General features: G+C 40.9%; 1 protein-coding gene across 4 annotated transcripts in view; it reads left to right on the forward strand.

Moving 5' to 3' along the window:
• The first annotated feature begins 171 nt into the window (after positions 1-171).
• SH3YL1 (SH3 and SYLF domain containing 1) overlaps positions 172-18,912 on the forward strand; it is a 47,719-nt gene continuing 28,978 nt past the window's right edge. For 2 of the 4 annotated variants that reach the window (XM_010386088.2, XM_010386089.2), the window contains exons 1-4: positions 172-713; positions 11,871-11,981; positions 15,282-15,395; positions 17,532-17,596. In XM_010386088.2, coding sequence (XP_010384390.1) covers position 713; positions 11,871-11,981; positions 15,282-15,395; positions 17,532-17,596 — 291 coding nt within the window. In that variant the 5' untranslated portion in view covers positions 172-712. Of the gene's footprint in view, positions 714-1,850; positions 2,048-11,870; positions 11,982-15,281; positions 15,396-17,531; positions 17,597-18,912 lie in introns of those variants that run through there. The other 2 variants (XM_030921256.1, XM_030921255.1) reach the window with 2 other exon arrangements.

Consider the following 18,912-nt stretch of genomic DNA (forward strand, 5'->3'; position numbering starts at 1 on the left):
GAGGACTGGGCCGTCGTTCACCTGCAGGGGCGGGGCTGCAGGTTGTCCGAAGGAGGAGGAATCGCGGGGTGGGGTCACCTGGAGGGAGTAGGGCCGCGGAAGGCAGGGGGGGGGGGGGGGGGTCACCTGGAGGGGGCGGGGCTGCGGGTAGCTTGGAGAGGAAGGAGCCGAGGGAGATCAAGGTTACCAGAAAGGGCCGAGAGTCGCCTGTAGGGGCGGGGCCGCGGGTCACCTGCGGGGCGGGCTCAGGCTCGGCGGCTCAGCGGACGGCTCACCTGGGTTGGGGCACAGCGCGAGTCCCGCACACGTGGCGGGCTGTGGCGCGCGTCGTCCGAGTTCGCGGAGAGAGGCTGGCTGGGTGAAGCGGGGGAACCTGCCTTGAGCCCCGCAGGGTCCACGCCGGACCAGGGCGGGCCTGAGCCTGGGCGTCCCCCCGGGACCCCCACCCCCAACGCCGTGCTTGGAGCCGCCGCGGGGCCCTAGGCTTTTTCGATCTTAAGGACGGGGGCGGTTCCGGAGTCCCCGGGGGCGAAGGCCCGAGCGGCCCGGCGGGCGCGTGGGTTTTGTCCCGCCAAACATACACGGCAGGTGTCCTGCGCCGCCGCCTACCTCACCTGCCGCAGGTACGCCCTCACTGGGGCCTCCCAGTCCGCGGGGCGGGGCGGCGCGCCTTCCTCTTCCTGGGACCGGGCGCCACGGCCGGGCGGGCACCAGTGAGTACCGGGGGGCCCACCTGTCCTGCCGCCCCTTCCCCTCTCAGGAGCTGGGCGGTGGTGGGAGGAGGAGGACGGGAAAACCGACGATGCCTCTGGGGTTTGTAGGTCGCGCGTCTGTTAACAGCAAACTGCCCAAAGTTAAGATAGAGCAGCTCCCAGGACTTTCTTGACCGCAGCGATTTTGATTGAAGTTTAGCCACCGTCTTTTCCATTTTTAGAAAAGCTTTTCCGAAGTTTGGAATGTTGACGATGGTCGTGTTATTTTTAACTTCCTGATATTTGAATGGCCAGGTGTCAGCGACCATCCTTCCGTTCCACGGAGGCGGCTCTGAAGTTTGGGTCGGATACGCGCGCTTGGAATGCGCGTGGAACCCGCGGCGGGCGCGGGGAGGAGGCCTTGAGTAGGGCTCCGGCGAGGTTCGAGTTTGCCCACCCCCGACCTGAAAGAGAAGGGCCAGCCCTTCACACCCGGAAGGGAAGGGCCAGTCCCCCCAACACCTGGCGCCGGGGTCGCTGGGCCGCGGGGTCGTGGCAAGCACGGGTCCTCTCAGATAGCTGGGCCTGAGCGCTGGCTGCTGAGTTTTTCCTTCGTTAAGGAGTGAAACTGGTCTGAATCGGTTGACCACTGTAAGGAAATGGGATTTACACTATGGACAGAGATGTGGCCTTTTCACTTCATTTGAACCAATATGCTCGTGCCCCCGAGGAGGCTGAGTTGGAAAGTGACAGGAAGCTGTCCCCGCAAGAGAGTAGGTGCTCGGTTTCTCTTCTGCTTACAGGAGATGCATGTCCTGATTTCTCGTTCTCCTAGGTGTTTTTATTGAGATGTAGGGAATATCTGAATTCATAACGACTTAGAAAATCTGTACACACAGTTGAGAGAAATAATAGGTCTCGAGGCTAAGGTGCTGTTTACTCCCCTAGGCTGGCCTCTTATTAAAATATTTGTGCAGCGATTGATGTTTACAAATTACTATGTTGGAGATTAAAATGATCAGAGTGATAGCCTCCGTCCTGTCTATCATGTTTAAGGAGAATTGGTTATTTAGTTCACTAATGTTCTATTTAAACAATATTTCTGTAAAACTAGTAAATGTTACCCCACATTCTTTGTAAGTTAAAAAAAAAGTTTAATGTTTGCTCATCAAAAGTGATTTGATACTTTTGTTCTGTTTAGGAAATCTTTATTCTCAGGAGATTTCTCATTCCGCAGAAATAAGGATCTGGCATGTCAACACAAACATAGGACGTTGATGCAGTCAAAGGGAAGTAACTGCTGCCCTGACTGCTGAGAGCCTCACAAGTCCCAGTGCACGCCAGCTTATTTGCCAGTGAGTGGCGTCATGATGAGACATAATTCTCTGCTCTTTGAGATCTAAGTACATGAAGTTTTTAAAAAGATTTTCTTTACTCTGAAAGATCAGACCAGTGTGGCATGTGTGGACCTGCTCTGTACCAAGATCACACTTTTCAGCTGGAGAAGATGGATGGCAGGGATAAATAAAGGGCTTTCCTGTCTCCCGAGGGAGCAGAGAAACCTTTCTCTGTCCTCTTCCTTCCCCAGCCACAGCCTCGGTTCCAGGGACTGGAAACAACTCAGGCTGGCACTTGATGTTCAAATGGTAGTCTGGTTTAAAGTATGACTGGGAAGTTAATGATCTGACCAGAAGGACAGGTTTTTATTTTGAGAACTGACAAGCTTTGTTTCCTTAAAACGAAGTAGTTAAACCAAGGCCACAGAAAGGTAAGAATTGACTTAAGAAACAAAGGCCATAGTTGTCAAGCAGTGGGGTTCAAAATGCAGTTTTGTTAATAAAAGTAGCTTAAGGCAACATTTGAAAACCTCTTCAAAGATTAGATACAGGCCGGGCGCGGTGGCTCAAGCCTGTAATCCCAGCACTTTGGGAGGCCGAGACGGGCGGATCACGAGGTCAGGAGATCGAGACCATCCTGGCTAATACGGTGAAACCCCGTCTCTACTAAAAAATACAAAAAACTAGCCGGGCGACGTGGCGGGCGCCTGTAGTCCCAGCTACTCGGGAGGCTGAGACAGGAGAATGGCGTGAACCCGGGAGGCGGAGCTTGCAGTGAGCTGAGAGCCGGCCACTGCACTCCAGCCTGGGCGGCAGAGCAAGACTCCGTCTCAAAAAAAAAAAAAAACAAAAACAAGATTAGATACAACACTTTCTTTTGGCTAAGATTTCTTCAACTTATTCTAAATATATATTTAGCAGCATTCTAGTTCCAGTTCCTTTGATCTTAGATGGAATTTTATCAGTTTAGTGAGTTAATCTCCATTTCACATAAAGTATAAGGTTTAATAATTTGATGAATATATAATCAATAAGAACTTGGAAAACCAAATTTACTAAGCTTGCTTTCCTGTAAGTATTCCTTTCATAATTAGAGTCCATTGAAGAAAATAATATAAGGGAAGCAAAAGTTTGGGAATCTGAACTCTGGTAATGAAAGTGGTGGAGAGGGGCCCTTGGGTCTTCTTGCTTTCATTCCTGACCCTCCGTGGAGGACTAGATTGGAAACCATAGTCAACTTTCTCACCTCAGGTGGCAGTTTGCTCCAAGTAGGGTTCTCATGTCCGTGTTTGCCCCCAGTGGCTCTAGCATTGAGTTTATAGACCTGTGATCAATACTTAAAATTATTTCCAGATCTTAAGCTGATTTACACTTTTGAGGTTTCCAAAGTAAAATTTTTTTTTACCGTATTTTATAAGCCCTTCTCATTTAAAAAACGTGTTACTATGAAAATTTCAAACATTTTAACTTTTTTTTTTAAAGAAAATTTTATCTGAAAGTTTATTAGCTTGAGGTTTGGCAGCCACCTTTTTTTTTTTTTTTAGGAAAAAACTTAAATATTTATAGAGATTTTGCATGATTCAAGGGGCTTAAGACGTTTATGAGAGTGCAAATGCTAACCATGATATGAGGTTTAAGAGGCTTCATTAGTATGACCTGTATCTTCGTAACTTGGGCCATATGATAGAACAGGACATCAGCACTCTGAACAGGTCATGCTCTCCATGCCTTATGGTATAGCAGAAGAAAAATGGGGGAGCCATCATTTAATGCTGAGGATGGGATTTGAGGCTTATATCTAAATGTTTATTTGCATATGTTTTTGTTCTGACAGAGAAATTCACTGCATGTAACTGTGACCAGGCATGATTTTATCAGAAGTTGATTAGAATCTGTAACATTTTCTGTAGTTCAACTGACACACTGAAGATGTCCTTACTGTGCCCAGCCTTGTCAACAGCTGGATCACAGTGACACAGGCTGTATCTAGGACGGGTCTTGCGGTCTGCAGCTGTGCGAGGCTGCATCTGATTCCCAAGTCCAATGGCTCTCTTCCCGTGTTTATAAATCAGGCCACGACCTTTCCCTACAGCAGGATGTTTGCAAGATCAACTCTCAACTGAGGAATTTGCTTATTTGACTGCTCTAATACTGCTTGGTTGAGAGTTCAAAGTAGAAAGTCTTCTGAGGGGATAAGATTTATGTATTATTTACAGTGCTTCAGTTGCATGTATCAGAAAATCTAGTCTAAATTGGCTTTAACAGAAAAAGATGTTGCTGGTCCATTTGACGAAGAAGTCCAGAGCTGCTGTGACTTCAGTCTGGCTCTGCAGAGCCCAGGTTCTCTCTCCACCTCCTGCCAGGCTCCCCTACCAAGGCTTTGCTCTCAGACTCTACCCCTGTGGAGACAAAAATCCCATAGCAAGTGGAAACAGAAGTGCCTTGGAAAAAGTTCTTCTGGCAGTTCCTACACGAGCCCCCCATCAGATGCTGGTATTGGACCAGCTTTGGTTATAAAGCCTTGCTGTGGCACAAAGAGGAATGTTGTCCTGATACAGCAGCCTCGGGTCACCCACTCCACTCTGGATACTATGGCTGCAGCATCAATGGAAGCAGACAAGTTGTGCTGCCTCTAAAATAAAGTAGATGAAATATTCAGCAGCGGAAAGAACAAGTTTCCACTCCAGTGAACTAATTCAAATGTATCCAGCATCTAGATATATGTATAATATGTATATATGTAATTAAAATGTATTGAACATCTAGAGCATCTCTCCCAAGATAATTACTACCTGACAGTAATGGCTATAAAAGCTAAAAAGTGGAATCAGTCTACATGTTTAGCAATAGGAATCAGTTGAAGCATACATCAAAATGCAGGCAGTAGTATTGGTGGGTATTAATGTTACAGATGCTTTTTATCCTTCATATTTGGATATCTGTACTTTTTCCTGTATTTTACAGTGTACTTGTGCATTGTACAAATACTTGCTGATAATGTAAAAATATAGAAATACAGAAATTTTGTTGCCATACTTGGGTTTTTTGCACTATGAAGTTGAAAAAAAAATTTTATAATTCCTGGTTCTTTTATAATTTGATATTTGACATTCTAAATGAATTTGGAGTTTCATCTTCAATGAATTTGGAGTTTATCTTTCTGTAACACAAAGCTGTGAATGAATTTTTGTTTTTCTCCCCAAATGAACATTATCTAGTATGCAATACATCATTTCAACATAGAATTGAAATGTCATTTTTATTATATATTAAATTTGTAAAACATATTTGGGTCAATTTCTGAATTTTCTTTGTACACTAATTTTTGTCCTACATTTGCATCTGCTGTTAAGTATTAATTACTGAGGCTTTGTAATATGTCACAGATTCCGTCAAGGCTGGGCTATCATTGTTCTTCCTTTACGTATTATTTCCTAGCTCTTCTTATTTTCCCATTTGAAATTGAAAATTACTGTGTTTTGTTAAAAGACCCTTGTAAGATAGAAGACAGATTTGATTTCATTAAGAAAAAACAGAAAAAAAGCAAATTCTAAAGACAAGTAACAGGGAGTCAATGTTTTTAAAACATATTCCAGAAAAAATATTAATTTTTTAATGTATAATACGAAACAGGGAGAAACTCCCTGTAAATAGACAAGGTGCATGACAAATCTTTGATAGAAATGTAGTCAGCATTGCTCATCATAAAAGAACAAATGGAAAATGCACTAAGAGCTACTGGCTATGGCAGTGAAACGGCTCCTGTTACTCACACTCTTGGTAAACAGCTAGGAAAATGGGCAGCTGTGTGTAGAGCACTGTTTGCGCATGTTGGACATGTCTGAGATCCACAAGATAAGGGGAACAGGAGGTGAACTCCATTAGTGACCATTTTCTGCCTGGAGCACTTCCTAAACTGCAGGACAAGGAGGGGGCACCCAGAGCCCAGGCTCCTGCTGAAATGAAAAGGCAGAAACTGAGTCTGAAGAGGCTGAGGTAACTGGAATTTGCAGAGCATGTTACTAGCAATGAGGGACGGCTGAGAGAAAGAGCTCCAGAAATCTACAAAGGGATCCCCCTGAGCCTTCGGCTGAATATTAAGTGCTATCTGTGTAGGGTGAAATTTGCAAAGGAGGGCAAGAACAACTGCCATGAAGCTTTGAGGTGAACTATTCACAGTGCTTGCACCAGGCTGGGGACAGCCATTCCAAACAGCCACAATGGGGAGAGCTTATTAAACAACCAGGGCACCCAGGAGAGAACCCAGAAGGGACACACCTGATGGGTAAAATAGTTCTAAAGACTACTCTAGACACACAAACAGAACACAACAATAAGCCAACAAATGATCAAGCTGATCTGCAAGTAACTTAACTGCCTGCTAAAACAAGTGTCAACACTTTTAAGGGAAGCAGTGAAATCTAGGCACTCAACATGGTAATATCTACAATGCTGTTTTACTAGAAAGGAGTAAAAACAGGAAAACATAACCCAGAGCTAGAAGAAGAATCAGTCAAAAACAGATCTAGAAATGGCAGATTATGCAATTTAAAACACCTATTTAACACACAAAAAATAAAATACCTAAGAATACAGGTAACCAAGGAGGTGAAAGATGTCTACAAGAATTACAAAGCACTGCTGAAAGAAATCAGAGATGACACAAACATGGAAAAACATTCCTTGCTCAAGGATAGGAAGAAGCAATATTATTAAAATTGCCATACTGCCTAGAGCAATTTATAGATTCAACACTATTCCTATTATACTACCGATGCCCTTCTTCACAGAATTAGAAAAGAAAACAAAAGTATTTTAAAATTCATATGGAACCAAGAAAGAGCCCAAATAGCCAAGGCAATCCTAAGCAAAAAGAACAAAGCTGGAGCCATCATGCTATCTGACTTTAAACTATACTACAAAGCTACAGTAATGAAATCAGCATGGTAGTGGTACAAAAACAGACACATAGACCAATGAACAGAATCAAGAGCCCAGAATTAATGCCACACACCTACAATCATCTGATTTTTGACAAAGTCAACAAAAATAAGCAATGGGGAAAGGACTCTATATTCAATAAATGGTGGTGGAATACCTGGCTAGCCATATGCAGAGGACTGAAATGGGACCTCTTCCTTACACCATATGCAAAAATCAATTCAAGATGGATTAAAGTCTTGAATGTTGTTAAAAGAAAAACTTCAGCCGAATTAAATTTTAAGGAGTTTAATTGAGCAATGAATGATTTGCAAGTCAGACAGCCCCCAGAATCACAGCAGATTCGGAGAGACTCCAAGGATGCCTCATGGTCAGAACAAATTTATAGACTTAAAAAAAGGGGGGAAGTGATATACAGAAATCAGAAATGAAGTACAGAAACAACTGGATTGGGTACAGCTCATCATTTGCCTTATTTGAACACTCAGCAGTGTATGAGTGGTTGAAGTATGGCTGCTGGGATTGGCCAAGACTGAGCTATTGTTACAGATGCATACTCCTAAGTTAGGTTCTCAATCTTGTCTACATATTAAGTTAGGTTGCAGTTCATCTACAAGGACTCAGATATTGAAGTATGGAGTCCTCAGGTCATATTTAGCCTGCGTTAACAATGTAAAACCTAAAACTATAAAAACTCTGGAAGATAACCTAGGAAATTCCATTGTGGACATAATCCCTGGCAAAGATTTTATGATAAAGATGCCAAAAACAATTACAACAAAAACAAAAATTGACAAATGGGACCTACTTAAAGAGCTTCTGAACAGCAAAAGAAGCTATCAACAGAGAAAACAGGCAACCTACAGAATAGAAGAAAATATTTGTAAGCTATACATCCAACAAAGGTCTAATATCCAGAATCTATAAGAAACTTTAACAAGCAAAAAAAACAACTCCGTTAAAAAGTGGTTAAAGGACATTGACAAAAGATTTAAACAGACACTTTGCAAGATATAGAAATAGGAAAAAGTGTTCAACATCATTAGTCATCTGAGAAATGAAAATTAAATCCACAGTGAAAGGCCACTATGTACCCACTAAAATATCTAAAATTTTAAAACCTGGACATTGAAAGTGTTCGTGAGAATATGGAATAACCAGAACTCTTCTAAGTTTCTGGTGGAAGCCTAAAATGTATAATCACTTTAGAGAACTCTTACGTGGCTCCTTGCATTGCTAAATACACATTTACCACGTGAACTGGCAATTCCTATCTTAGGTAATTACCCAAGAGAAATAAAACATTTTTTCTTTTTCTTTTTTTTTGAGATGGAGTTTCACTGTTACTGCCCAAGCTGGAGTGCAAAGGTGCCATCTTGGCTCACTGCAACCTCCACCTTCCAGGTTCAAGTGATTCTCCTGCCTCAGACTCCCGAGTAGCTAGGATTACAGGCATGCATCACCACGTCAGACTAGTTTTTTGCATGTTTAGTAGAGACTGGGTTTCACCATGTTAGCCAGGCTGGTCTCCAACTCCTGACCTCAGGTGATCCTCCTGCCTCAGCCTCCCAAAGTGCTGGGATTACAGGCATGAGCCACCGTGCCCGGCCATAAAACATTTTTTTACAAAAGGCTTACAAAGGAATATTTATAGCAGTTTTATTTATAATAGCCAAAAGCTGGAAAGAACCCAATTGTCTATCAACAGTGACTGGAAGGACAAATTGTGCTATGTCCACACATTAGAATACCAGTTGGCACTCAAAAAGGAAGAGCTTCTGATCTATGCAACAATGTGAGTGAGTCTCAGTAATTTCATGTGAGTAAAATAAGCTAGACAGAAAAGAACACACTGATGACTACAGGAAATTCTGGCACAGACAAAATTCATACTCAGTGACAGAACTCAGATTGGCACCAACCTGAGGCAGGGACTGGGTACAGGAGTGACCACTGCAGGGGGCATGGATGGAGTCATCAGGGGTGGTCTCTACCTCTCTCTGTCCATGCCCACTGAGCTATACCTGTAACAGGTAGATTTCATTTTGTAAATTGTGTCTCATGAAGTTGATTTGAAAAGCCTACACTGAGAGGCAGTATTTTAACTATTCTGAGATAATTTTAAAATGCAATGTGCCAAAATACACTAATGCTGTGATGCCACTTGTTTTTAAAAGGAGTAAAGAGCTACACACATGCATCATGCACACTTCATTTTGCATAAAGTATCTATGGAAATACCTTCCTCTATCTTAATGCCATTGATGATTCTTGGGATGGATTTTTTTCCTGATTTGATACTAATACTCCTGTGTTGAGCCACAAAGAACTGATACTGACATCTTTTAAAGAAATTAAAATAGAACTCCAAAATGACCCTAAATCAGTTTTAACTTTTTAAAATTTTATTTTATTTTGAGACAGGGCCTTGCCCTGTTGCCCAGGCTGGAGTGCAGTAGCCCAGTCATAGCTCACTGCAGCCTTAAACTCCTGAGTTCAAGTAATCCTCCTGCCTTAGCCTCCTGGGTAGCAAGGACTTCAGGTGCACGCCACCATGCCTGGCTAATTTTTAAAATTGTTTTATTGGTAGAGATGGGATCTCACTATGTTGCTCAGGCCGGTCTCAAACTCCTGGCCTCAAGTGATCCTCCTCCCTTGGCCTCCCAAAGTGCTGGGAGTACCCAGCCAGTTTTCACTTTTAAAATAAATTACATCTTTCAAACATACCAAGCACCAAAATATATCACATTTTATTAGAAATATTTATATTTTCTTAAATAAAAGAAAGGGATTTTTTCCCTTATGCTCTTTGAGCATTTGATCTGTTGAAAGAGTAAACCATGAGTTTACACTTGAGATCTGACACAGGTCTTAAGCAATTTTAAAAGTTTATTTTGTCAAGGTTAAGGATGGCCCATGACACAGCCTCAGGAGGTCTTGACGACATGTGCTCAAGATGATCTGAGTATAGTTTGGTTTTATACATTTTAGGGATACATGAGACATCAATCAATATATGTAAGATTGATTAGATCCAGAAAGGCGGGACAATTCGAAGTGGGGAGGGGGCTTCCTGATCATAAGTAGATAAAAGACAAACAGTTGCATTCTTTTGAGTTTCTGATTAGCCTTTGAGTATGCGATTTACAGGAATAGTCACGCCTTAGTCTGGCTTAGTGAAACAAACAGGGCAAAGGAAACAATAGATATGCCTTTGTCTCACGTGAGCAGAGGGAAGAGTCTGAATTCATCTTTTGTCCACAGGGAATTTCCTTGTGGCAAATTGTGACGGAAGTGTGTAGCTTACCTTTGTAGCTATCTTTTTAGGAACAAAATGGGAGGCGGGTTTGCCTGACAGAGTTCCCAGCTTGACTTTTCCCTTGGCTTGGTGATTTTGGGGTCCTGAGATTTGTTTTCCTTTTACAAAAGCAAGCTTCCGTTAGCGTACTTCATCTACATTCTGTAAATTACTGAGGTGAAACAGTGGAAATGAATGCCTTCAACCTTCCAGATCCTGACATCTTGCAGTACAGTCACGCATAAGCCGCTTAACTGTAGTCAGTGAAACAAGAACTTCTCAGCCTCAGGGCTCTCATGGTCCTACACTGAAGCCACTCAGCTTCTTCGCTCTGCTGATTCCTCATCCAGTGACCAGAGAATACTCCATCTTCTCTGATACACTTCAGAGCTGGAAGAATTATGTGAGCTTTTTTATGACAAGCCCTCCGATGAGTGTATAAATGTCCAGGTGACACTGAAAACATAAAGTGCCATAGAAATGCAAGCTGGCATTACTTGTAGACTCAATTCCCAAGTCTTCTAGAGTTTTACTCATCGGAAAGTCTACAGGCAGCCAGTTCCAACATTTTTGACAAGAACAACAAAATATATTAAATTTTATACTGCATATTATAGATACAAAATATATTTATTTTTAAATTTTAAATTCTTATTTCAAGTTAGTATTGAAGTCTGTTAATTGCAGGAAGAAGATACATAACGGAGGTTTGGCCAGGTTTTGTTTAACATCCTTTGGGGCCCAAGGATTTTATAATTTCTGAGATTCTGAGAGTTTAGAGTTTCCCACTCTCAGCATAGATTTTATTTATTAGGAGAAAGAGAGATGATATTGTCAATGAGCATTTCCAGTTCATTTCCTTTGATAGGCTATGCTGTGTTAATGCTTCATTGTGTTACCAAAAAGGGGTCCCGATCCAGACCCCAAGAGAGGATTCTTGGACCTGGCGCTAGAAAGAACTCAGGGCAAGTCCATAAAGTGAAAGCAAGTTTATTAAGAAAGTAAAGGAATAAAGAAGGGCTACTCAATAGGCAAGCAGTGGCATGGACTGCTCGACTAAGGATACTTATAGTTATTTTTCAATTACATGCTAAACAAGGAGTGGATTATTTGTGAGTTTTCTGGAAAAGGGGTGGGCAATTCCCAAAACTGAGGGTTCCTCCCCTTTTTAGACCATGTAGGGTGACTTCCCTACATGTTCCCTTGTAAACTGTGGTGGCGCTGGTGGGAGTGTCTTTTGGCAGCTGACGCATTAGAATTAGTGTATAATGAGCAGTGAAGATGACCAGAGGTCACTTTCATTGCTGTCTTGGTTTTGGTGGATTTGGCCGGCTCCTTTACTGCATGCTGTTTTGTCAGCAAGGTCTTCATGACCTGTATCTTGTGTGGACCTCCTATCTCATCCTGTGACTTGGAATGCCTGACCTCCTGGGAATGCAGCCCAGTAGGTCTCAGCCTTATTTCACCCAGCTCCTATTCAAGATGGAGTCTCTCTGGTTCAAACACTTCTGACAATTGTATATGAGAAGAATGAAATTATAATAAATTTCTCACTTCTATTTAGCAGAATTTTTGATTAAAATATCTTTTTTTATCTTTCAGTGAATAACCCTATACCTTCCAATTTGAAATCAGAAGCAAAAAAGGCTGCCAAAATATTAAGAGAATTCACAGAAATAACTTCCAGAAATGGACCTGATAAGATCATTCCTGGTAGGTAAATAGGATGAGTGCTGTTCATCTCTAAATGTTTTTTTCCTAAGTTGTTTTTTGCATTGTTCAACACTCCATTTTTAGGCAGAAGCCTCTATCAATGCCAACAAGTAGTTCCTCCACCTTTTTTCTCATGGCTGATCCAGGGATGCTCTGGAAACCACTACCTATTCATTACCATTTCTGGTTATTTCCAAAGGGTGTTCACAGCATAACTTGTTTCATGCAAAGGAGATCCAAATGCCAGTTCACTTTGGCAGTGTTACAGACCAACCTCCCTCTTAATCAATCACAACACATGACTCTGAGCTCTGTTTTAAAAATTTGTTATTGATAGAATAATCTTAATAATGATAGTAATTATTTTTGCATTCCTGTCACTTCTCCCATCATGAGAAAACAGTCCTCATAGACCCTTGCTACTCCAGGTGCAAGGGGTCTGGACAGGGCCAACTGCAGACCAGGCAAACCAGCAGGGCCTCTTCCCTCCCTGTCTCTCCCTTTTGCATAGGCTTTTTCTCCTGCCTCCCACCCCGGGGTGCCAGTGCCCTAAACACCATGTGTTCGTGTTCCACTTCAGCTCTCTACAGCCTTGTCTGTCCTTCGCCTCGCGTGCTGAGGACTCTGCAAGCTAACCTCGCAAACTCACCAGCTAATCTCATACATAAATTTTAATTTTGTGTTTCCTCCTTCCACATAAGACATTTACATTCTCTAGTGGTTTAAGACATTAATCAGTAATTCCCAACACAGATGTGCATCAGTATCCCCTAGACCATAAAAGCACAGTTCTTAAACCTCATTCCAAACCTGCCAAATCAGACTTTTAGTGCAGTGTGTCCAGGAACGCATGTTTTAAATGTGTTTCTCATGTAATTCTTAAGTAGTCAGTGACACATAAGATCGGTCCAGAGGGGAGCCTTTGAAAACCACTATCTGTTCATCAGCACTTCTAGTTATTTCCAAAGGGTGTTCACAGAATACTTGTCTCATGCCAATTAGCCTGGACACTGTTACAGACCAGCCTCCCTCTTAATCAGAGTACATGACTCTGGGTCCTGCATTAAAGAGATAAGTTTAATTTTTCTAAGCCAGATATCTAAAGTTATGTAATAAAACTTTAAATAATGTTTTAAAAATTTGTTATTGTTTTAATAATCTTAATCATGATATTAATTATTGTTGCATTGGCCCGGTGACTCCGCCTGTCTTGAGGAAACAGTGCTTGGTAGATCCTTGCTACTCCAGGTGCAGTCTGAATCTGCAGCTTGACATCCCCTGGGAGCTTGTGAGAAATCTGGTCAGATGTCACAAATCAGTCTGCATTCCTCCCAAGGTCCCAGTGAAGTACACACACACGCTAGTTTCAGAAGCGCTGCTTTAGAGCTTAAAGAAAACTCAACAAGAAAAACTAGATTTTCAGTATCAGTATTCTGAAGGAGCCCCTGTCAGTGGGTGAAGCTCAGAAAAAGAAATTCTGTTTGCATGTTAGTCTAAGTAAGAGATCACCCCAAGGCGTGGGTGTGGCAAAGACAGAAGTTCCACAGCCAACAGAGATCCAGGCCCACTTCTCCTTGGAGTCTGGTGGGGGGCATCATGTTTACATTAAAACAAAGATGCTATTTCATAGGATAAACAATTGCATCTACAAAACATTTAAGCAAGACATCTAGATCTTGAGACCTTCCCAGTGGTGTGTTTGGCCTCCTCTAATGTTAGGATTCTAAGAAGTAAGTGAAACTTAATTTAGCGATTAAATCTATAATCAGTACATTCTATGTTATAAATCAAAAGCTAATTGGTAGATTATTCAGTGATTATTATTATTTTAGTGCCCCTGAATTTGAGTGGAAATCTATAAAAATATAATTGAGAAGTGGAATATGTTCATTTTAAAACATGCTTTTGTTAATATCTAGTATTCCCAATAGGGGCGATAGCAACTCTGGAAGCACTGAGAATAGAATGTGAGGAAGACATTCTGCCAACAAGTGGCTGTAAAAATAAACCTGCATGACATATTATACAGCTGTTAATCTTGTTACAATATAATTATAACCTTTTAAATACAAAAATAAAGTACACTTAGTAGACAGCCATCCAGGATGCAACCTTATTTTCTGTAGCTTTTTTATTAAGAACAGCTCCACAAATGTTCTGCATGTGAACTTCATGGTGTTGGATGAATTATTTCTAAGAGTTGGTTCTTAATTTAAACTTTGAAATGGTGGCATAATTACATGAGAATTTTAGTGTTCTCTTGGGGCATCTGCAAAGCCTTTGCTCTGTGAGCTGGAGCCCCATGTCTGACTTCACTTCCTTGGCAGAATATTTGATAAAAATAATAATAAATTAAGCTACCTTAAAATTATATGATAGGCTTCCCTTGTTAGTTTGAACGAGGTATCATTGTGTCACAAATTCACAGAATCCTGTGGGACTATATTCAGTGGATACATATACTAATAACCCTCATTTTATGTAATGAACATTTCTGAAATGTGAATAAACCAATATTTTTTAATGGAATTATATTATCAGTGTACTAATAGTTAAGTGGTACTCAAATGCTATAGCGGATCATTTTATAAAGTTAAAAATGGTTTAACATTGAAAAATTACTTAATTTTTCTGTTTTTGAATCCAACTTCTTAAATTAATACAAGGTTAATTTAGCTACATGGCTTTAAGATCAAAGTTCTAATTCATGCTGCCTTTTCGTAATTTTTAAAGTTTCTCCTTAGTACTATACGGATCTTAATTTCATTGAAAACGTAACTTTTATCTTCTATGTTGTGCACTATATCCTAAATTAATTGAAATTGCCAAAATATTTGCAATACTAGCAGATATCAATAAAATCTCATTCAAATATCTAATTTATTTTGTCAGTTACAGGATTTGAGAATATTTATGATGTTGTGTTTAGCACTGCAAAAATAGCAAACACAAAAAACACATGTGGGAAGAGAGAGGCCTCGTGCCCGTTTGTTGAGTGACTGACTTTTGTTCATTGCTCCTGTATGCCCTGAATTCCTAGGGAGAACCTCTGTGTACACTGACTCTGTTTTATTTATTTATTTATTTATTTATTTAATTATACTTTAAATTCTAGGGTGCATGTGCACAACGTGCAGGTTTGTTACATATGTATACATGTGCCATGTTGGTGTGCTGCACCCATTAACTCGTCGTTTACATTAGGTATATTTCCTAACTCTGATTCTGTTTAACACTTAATCGTCTATCCAGGCACATAGATCAAAATACTTACCTTCCCATTGTTTTCCACGTTAACAGCTCATGTAATTGCGAAGGCTAAAGGCCTTGCAATTCTGTCTGTGATCAAAGCCGGGTTCCTGGTGACCGCCAGAGGAGGCAGCGGGATTGTACTGGCACGCCTTCCAGATGGAAGTAAGTTGGCGTCTGTTCACTGGAGCAGAGAATCTTCATTCTTTGTTCTGTCTGTTTTCATATGAACACATTGCATAGCGAGTAGGACAGGTTTCCTGCATATCAACTAAAACTTAAGTAATCAGGGCTACTCGACTGAACGTGCAGTTTGGTGTCAGTGAACAAGCCACGGGAACTAGCCTTTCTGTCTCTGTCCTCAAAATATTAGACAAGACACGACACGTAGATCTAACTTTGTTTTGCATGCATTTTGTAATTCTTCCATGGAGCAAATCTTTAAATATGGCAATATGTGCATTTCTTTTGTTTAATATGAATTATTATTCCTCAGCTTCATGGTATGCTACTTTCTTTTGTTTTATGGAAATTGATGTGAAAATAAGGGGCCATGTGTGAACTTCTTTGTTTCTGTGGTAGGTCATAAAAACTGTGACGTTTGAAGAATTTTCCCAAGCCAGAATCATATCAAAGAGCAGTATCATCGGGTTTTACTTTCTGGGATGAAATCTACTACTTGATTCTTCAGAGATGAAATCAAAATATTTGCCATGAATCCCAAGTACTAACATTTATAGTAATATTTAAAATGCACACAGGTGTGTCAAAACCAACTAAAATGTTTTTTATACCAATTTAACATTGGCTGTTCAGTGCACACATTTTCTATTAGTTGCAGTTTTTTAGCGTAATTTTATTTTATTTTGAGAGAGCATGGGACACTCACAGACAATAAATATACAATATATGCATTTGTGAAACATGGCCTGGAAATAGCAGTCAGCAGATTCACCATTTAGCAGTCAGCAGATTCACCATTTCTTCCCAAGGTATCCCCACCGTCAGCAAGAACCTCTTCCTTATTATGTGGATCAGTTTTCATAGCTCAGTGTGTGGCTTTGAAAATGAGAAGAAAATAATTCTGTTTTTCTCAAGCATTATCCAAATTTCCATGGGCAGACTTCTCAGCAGTAAAACCAAACAAAATAGAGGCACATTCCAAGGGGGCCCATTGTCAGATGGGACTCAAAGTCTATGAGAAAGTCCCCGCGTGTCTCAGGTCCCCAGCTGCTCCATTGACAGGGTGACTTGCTGACCAAGGGGAGGGACAGCCAATACGAAGCCTTGAGCTCGTCTCAGAGCCCCAGCAAACCTTCCTACTGGTTTCAAAACCTACTTTTCTCTCCCTTCTTCCTGAGCTGCAGCTGCTGACTCTACTGACAGTAATTTCAAAACTGTCCAAATAAGGCACGACACATTCCCCGGGATTCCGGCCAAGACCAGCCGTCTTAACACAGGGACAGTTCCTAACATAGGGAACAAAAAATTATCAGACACTGATTTCTGTAACCTAGACTTCTCTAAGCCTAGGTAGGATAGTTCTGGATATATTCCAGCAGTATTCTATTATCTAGCATGGATGGTAGCAACCATTTTCAAAAAGTGCTTTGGCCAGACCATCCCCCCACCAAATTGAAAATGCATTTTTCTAGACTTGTTTAAGGTGACTGTTTCAACATCAAGAAAAATAAGCATATAGTAATCCTAAAATGAGCCATATCATGGCAAATGGAATTACTGTACTAAATGTAATTTATCTTGTTAGAATTTTAACAACCTTGAATTTGTAGCCTATTTCTTGTGCTCAAGCATGAGAGGTGTTAGAATAGTTTTTGCCCTCAGAAATTTGCAGTGGAAACAATTACTATGTTACTGTTAGATAATAAACTCTCTTGAATCCTTCTGATCTCTTAAATCTATGACAGAATTCTAGCTGAAGACTGGAGCTACAGCTAAGTTGTTTTATAAAAGTATTGACAGTTGAAGTTACCAGGTGCTCTGTATGGTTAATGGTTAGGGAACCAATAGTTTGGTCTTAGGCATGTTGGTAGAGAAAGATTAGAGGATGTGGGCTTGTAAGGCTATGAGACTGGTAATGAATATCTAATACTTTTCAAATATTTTCAACTTTTTAAAAATTACATATTCTTTGTGAAGAACACTTTAAAACAGGGGGAAATACCAAGTCTCATTATTTTAAATAGAAGCACTCTTTAGATTTTAGCATTTTTCCCTCCTATATTCACATGTTGAGGGTGTTTTAATGTTAGGATAACGTTTGTTTGTTTTTTTTATTAGAATGGTCTGCACCCTCAGCCATTGGGATAGCTGGCCTTGGTGGGGGATTTGAAATAGGAATTGAGGTAAGTAGGTTGTGCTTGTCCATACAACTGCCATATCCTCTGAAGACACTTAAGATGCAATCCGTGAAAACTGAGAGGTTTCCTAGTGTTCTTATTGTTACCGTTGGCACCTAGGAAAAATTGTTTCCTTTATTTTCTCAATGAATGTCTAACTAAAGCTATCTGATGGTTCCCATTTTCTTTCCTTTTCTTTCATTAGGAGTAAGGTTTCTTTCATTTGCCATTTTATCTGCTTCTGTCTCATGTACATTTGTGTAACAGGCACATCTCAACACCCGGCCAGCTGTCATTGGCAGTTTATGGACTGCTCATGGCAAAGCCACCCTTCTCCTTCAGTGGACATTGAAATCACGTGGGCAGTGAGTGCATCATCATTTGTGGAAAAATCCAGTTTTACAACATATGATATTCATATCCCTCCAAATTCTTTAAGTAGAGAAGAGCTTCACATTATTTCAGTTTAGAACGTTGCTCCTGGGAGTCTGGCGTCTGTCGGGCGGATGTGCATGCTCACAGAGGTCTCCTACACAGGGATCCTCTTAGGGCTGATGCTCATCATCAGTCTGTCATTTTGCAAGGGACTGGAAATCGAATCTCCTGGTACGCTCAATTCATTTTCTTCTCAAATTTCAGTCCATTTCTTCCTAAACTATCCTTTGTAGATGTGCCCTGTTGACATAGTTTTAAATTCCCTCAGCCTTATTAGGAGGAAGTATTTCTAACTCATCTTTCATCTTTATTCAATCTTTCTTACTCAGTGCTGTATAAATCTGTAGTATAAAAGAAACATATTTCAGTTTTGCTTATCATGACTGCATTTTTGTACCATATGCAACCAAATCAAAGCTTTCAAAACTATCGCCCTCTGGTGGAAAGTGTATTTTCATCAGGGACTGTGGCTTCCCTCCCTCCCCTCTCTTCCCCTTTCCCCACCCCCACCCAGTCCCCTGACCCTCCCTGTAGAAGGGCCTTTTTCTGTCAACAGATCAGACTGCTAAACTGGGCTGAGTCACAACCCATTCTTCCCACAACCCTCTGGCTCCCTGTGAGGCTGGGGGCATGCTTTGAGCATTTATTTCAAAAATGATGAGAGACTCAGAAATGATGTCTGTATTAAATTTCAAGTATATTAAAGATCAAAAATTGAGTTTCCATGGTAATTCTTTGAAAAATTTGGACTTTTAGCCACAGGGCACATTAGTAGCCCTGAAAAACAAGTACAAGTAAAATGTGGTCTCTTGATCCGGTAAACGAAATAGAAAGACTTTAAACATTTTATAGACTGATACACAGTATTTTTTTCTTTTCTTTTTTTT

Source organism: Rhinopithecus roxellana, chromosome 17 (genome assembly GCF_007565055.1).
Source record: "Rhinopithecus roxellana isolate Shanxi Qingling chromosome 17, ASM756505v1, whole genome shotgun sequence".
Taxonomy (NCBI): Eukaryota; Metazoa; Chordata; class Mammalia; order Primates; family Cercopithecidae; genus Rhinopithecus; species Rhinopithecus roxellana.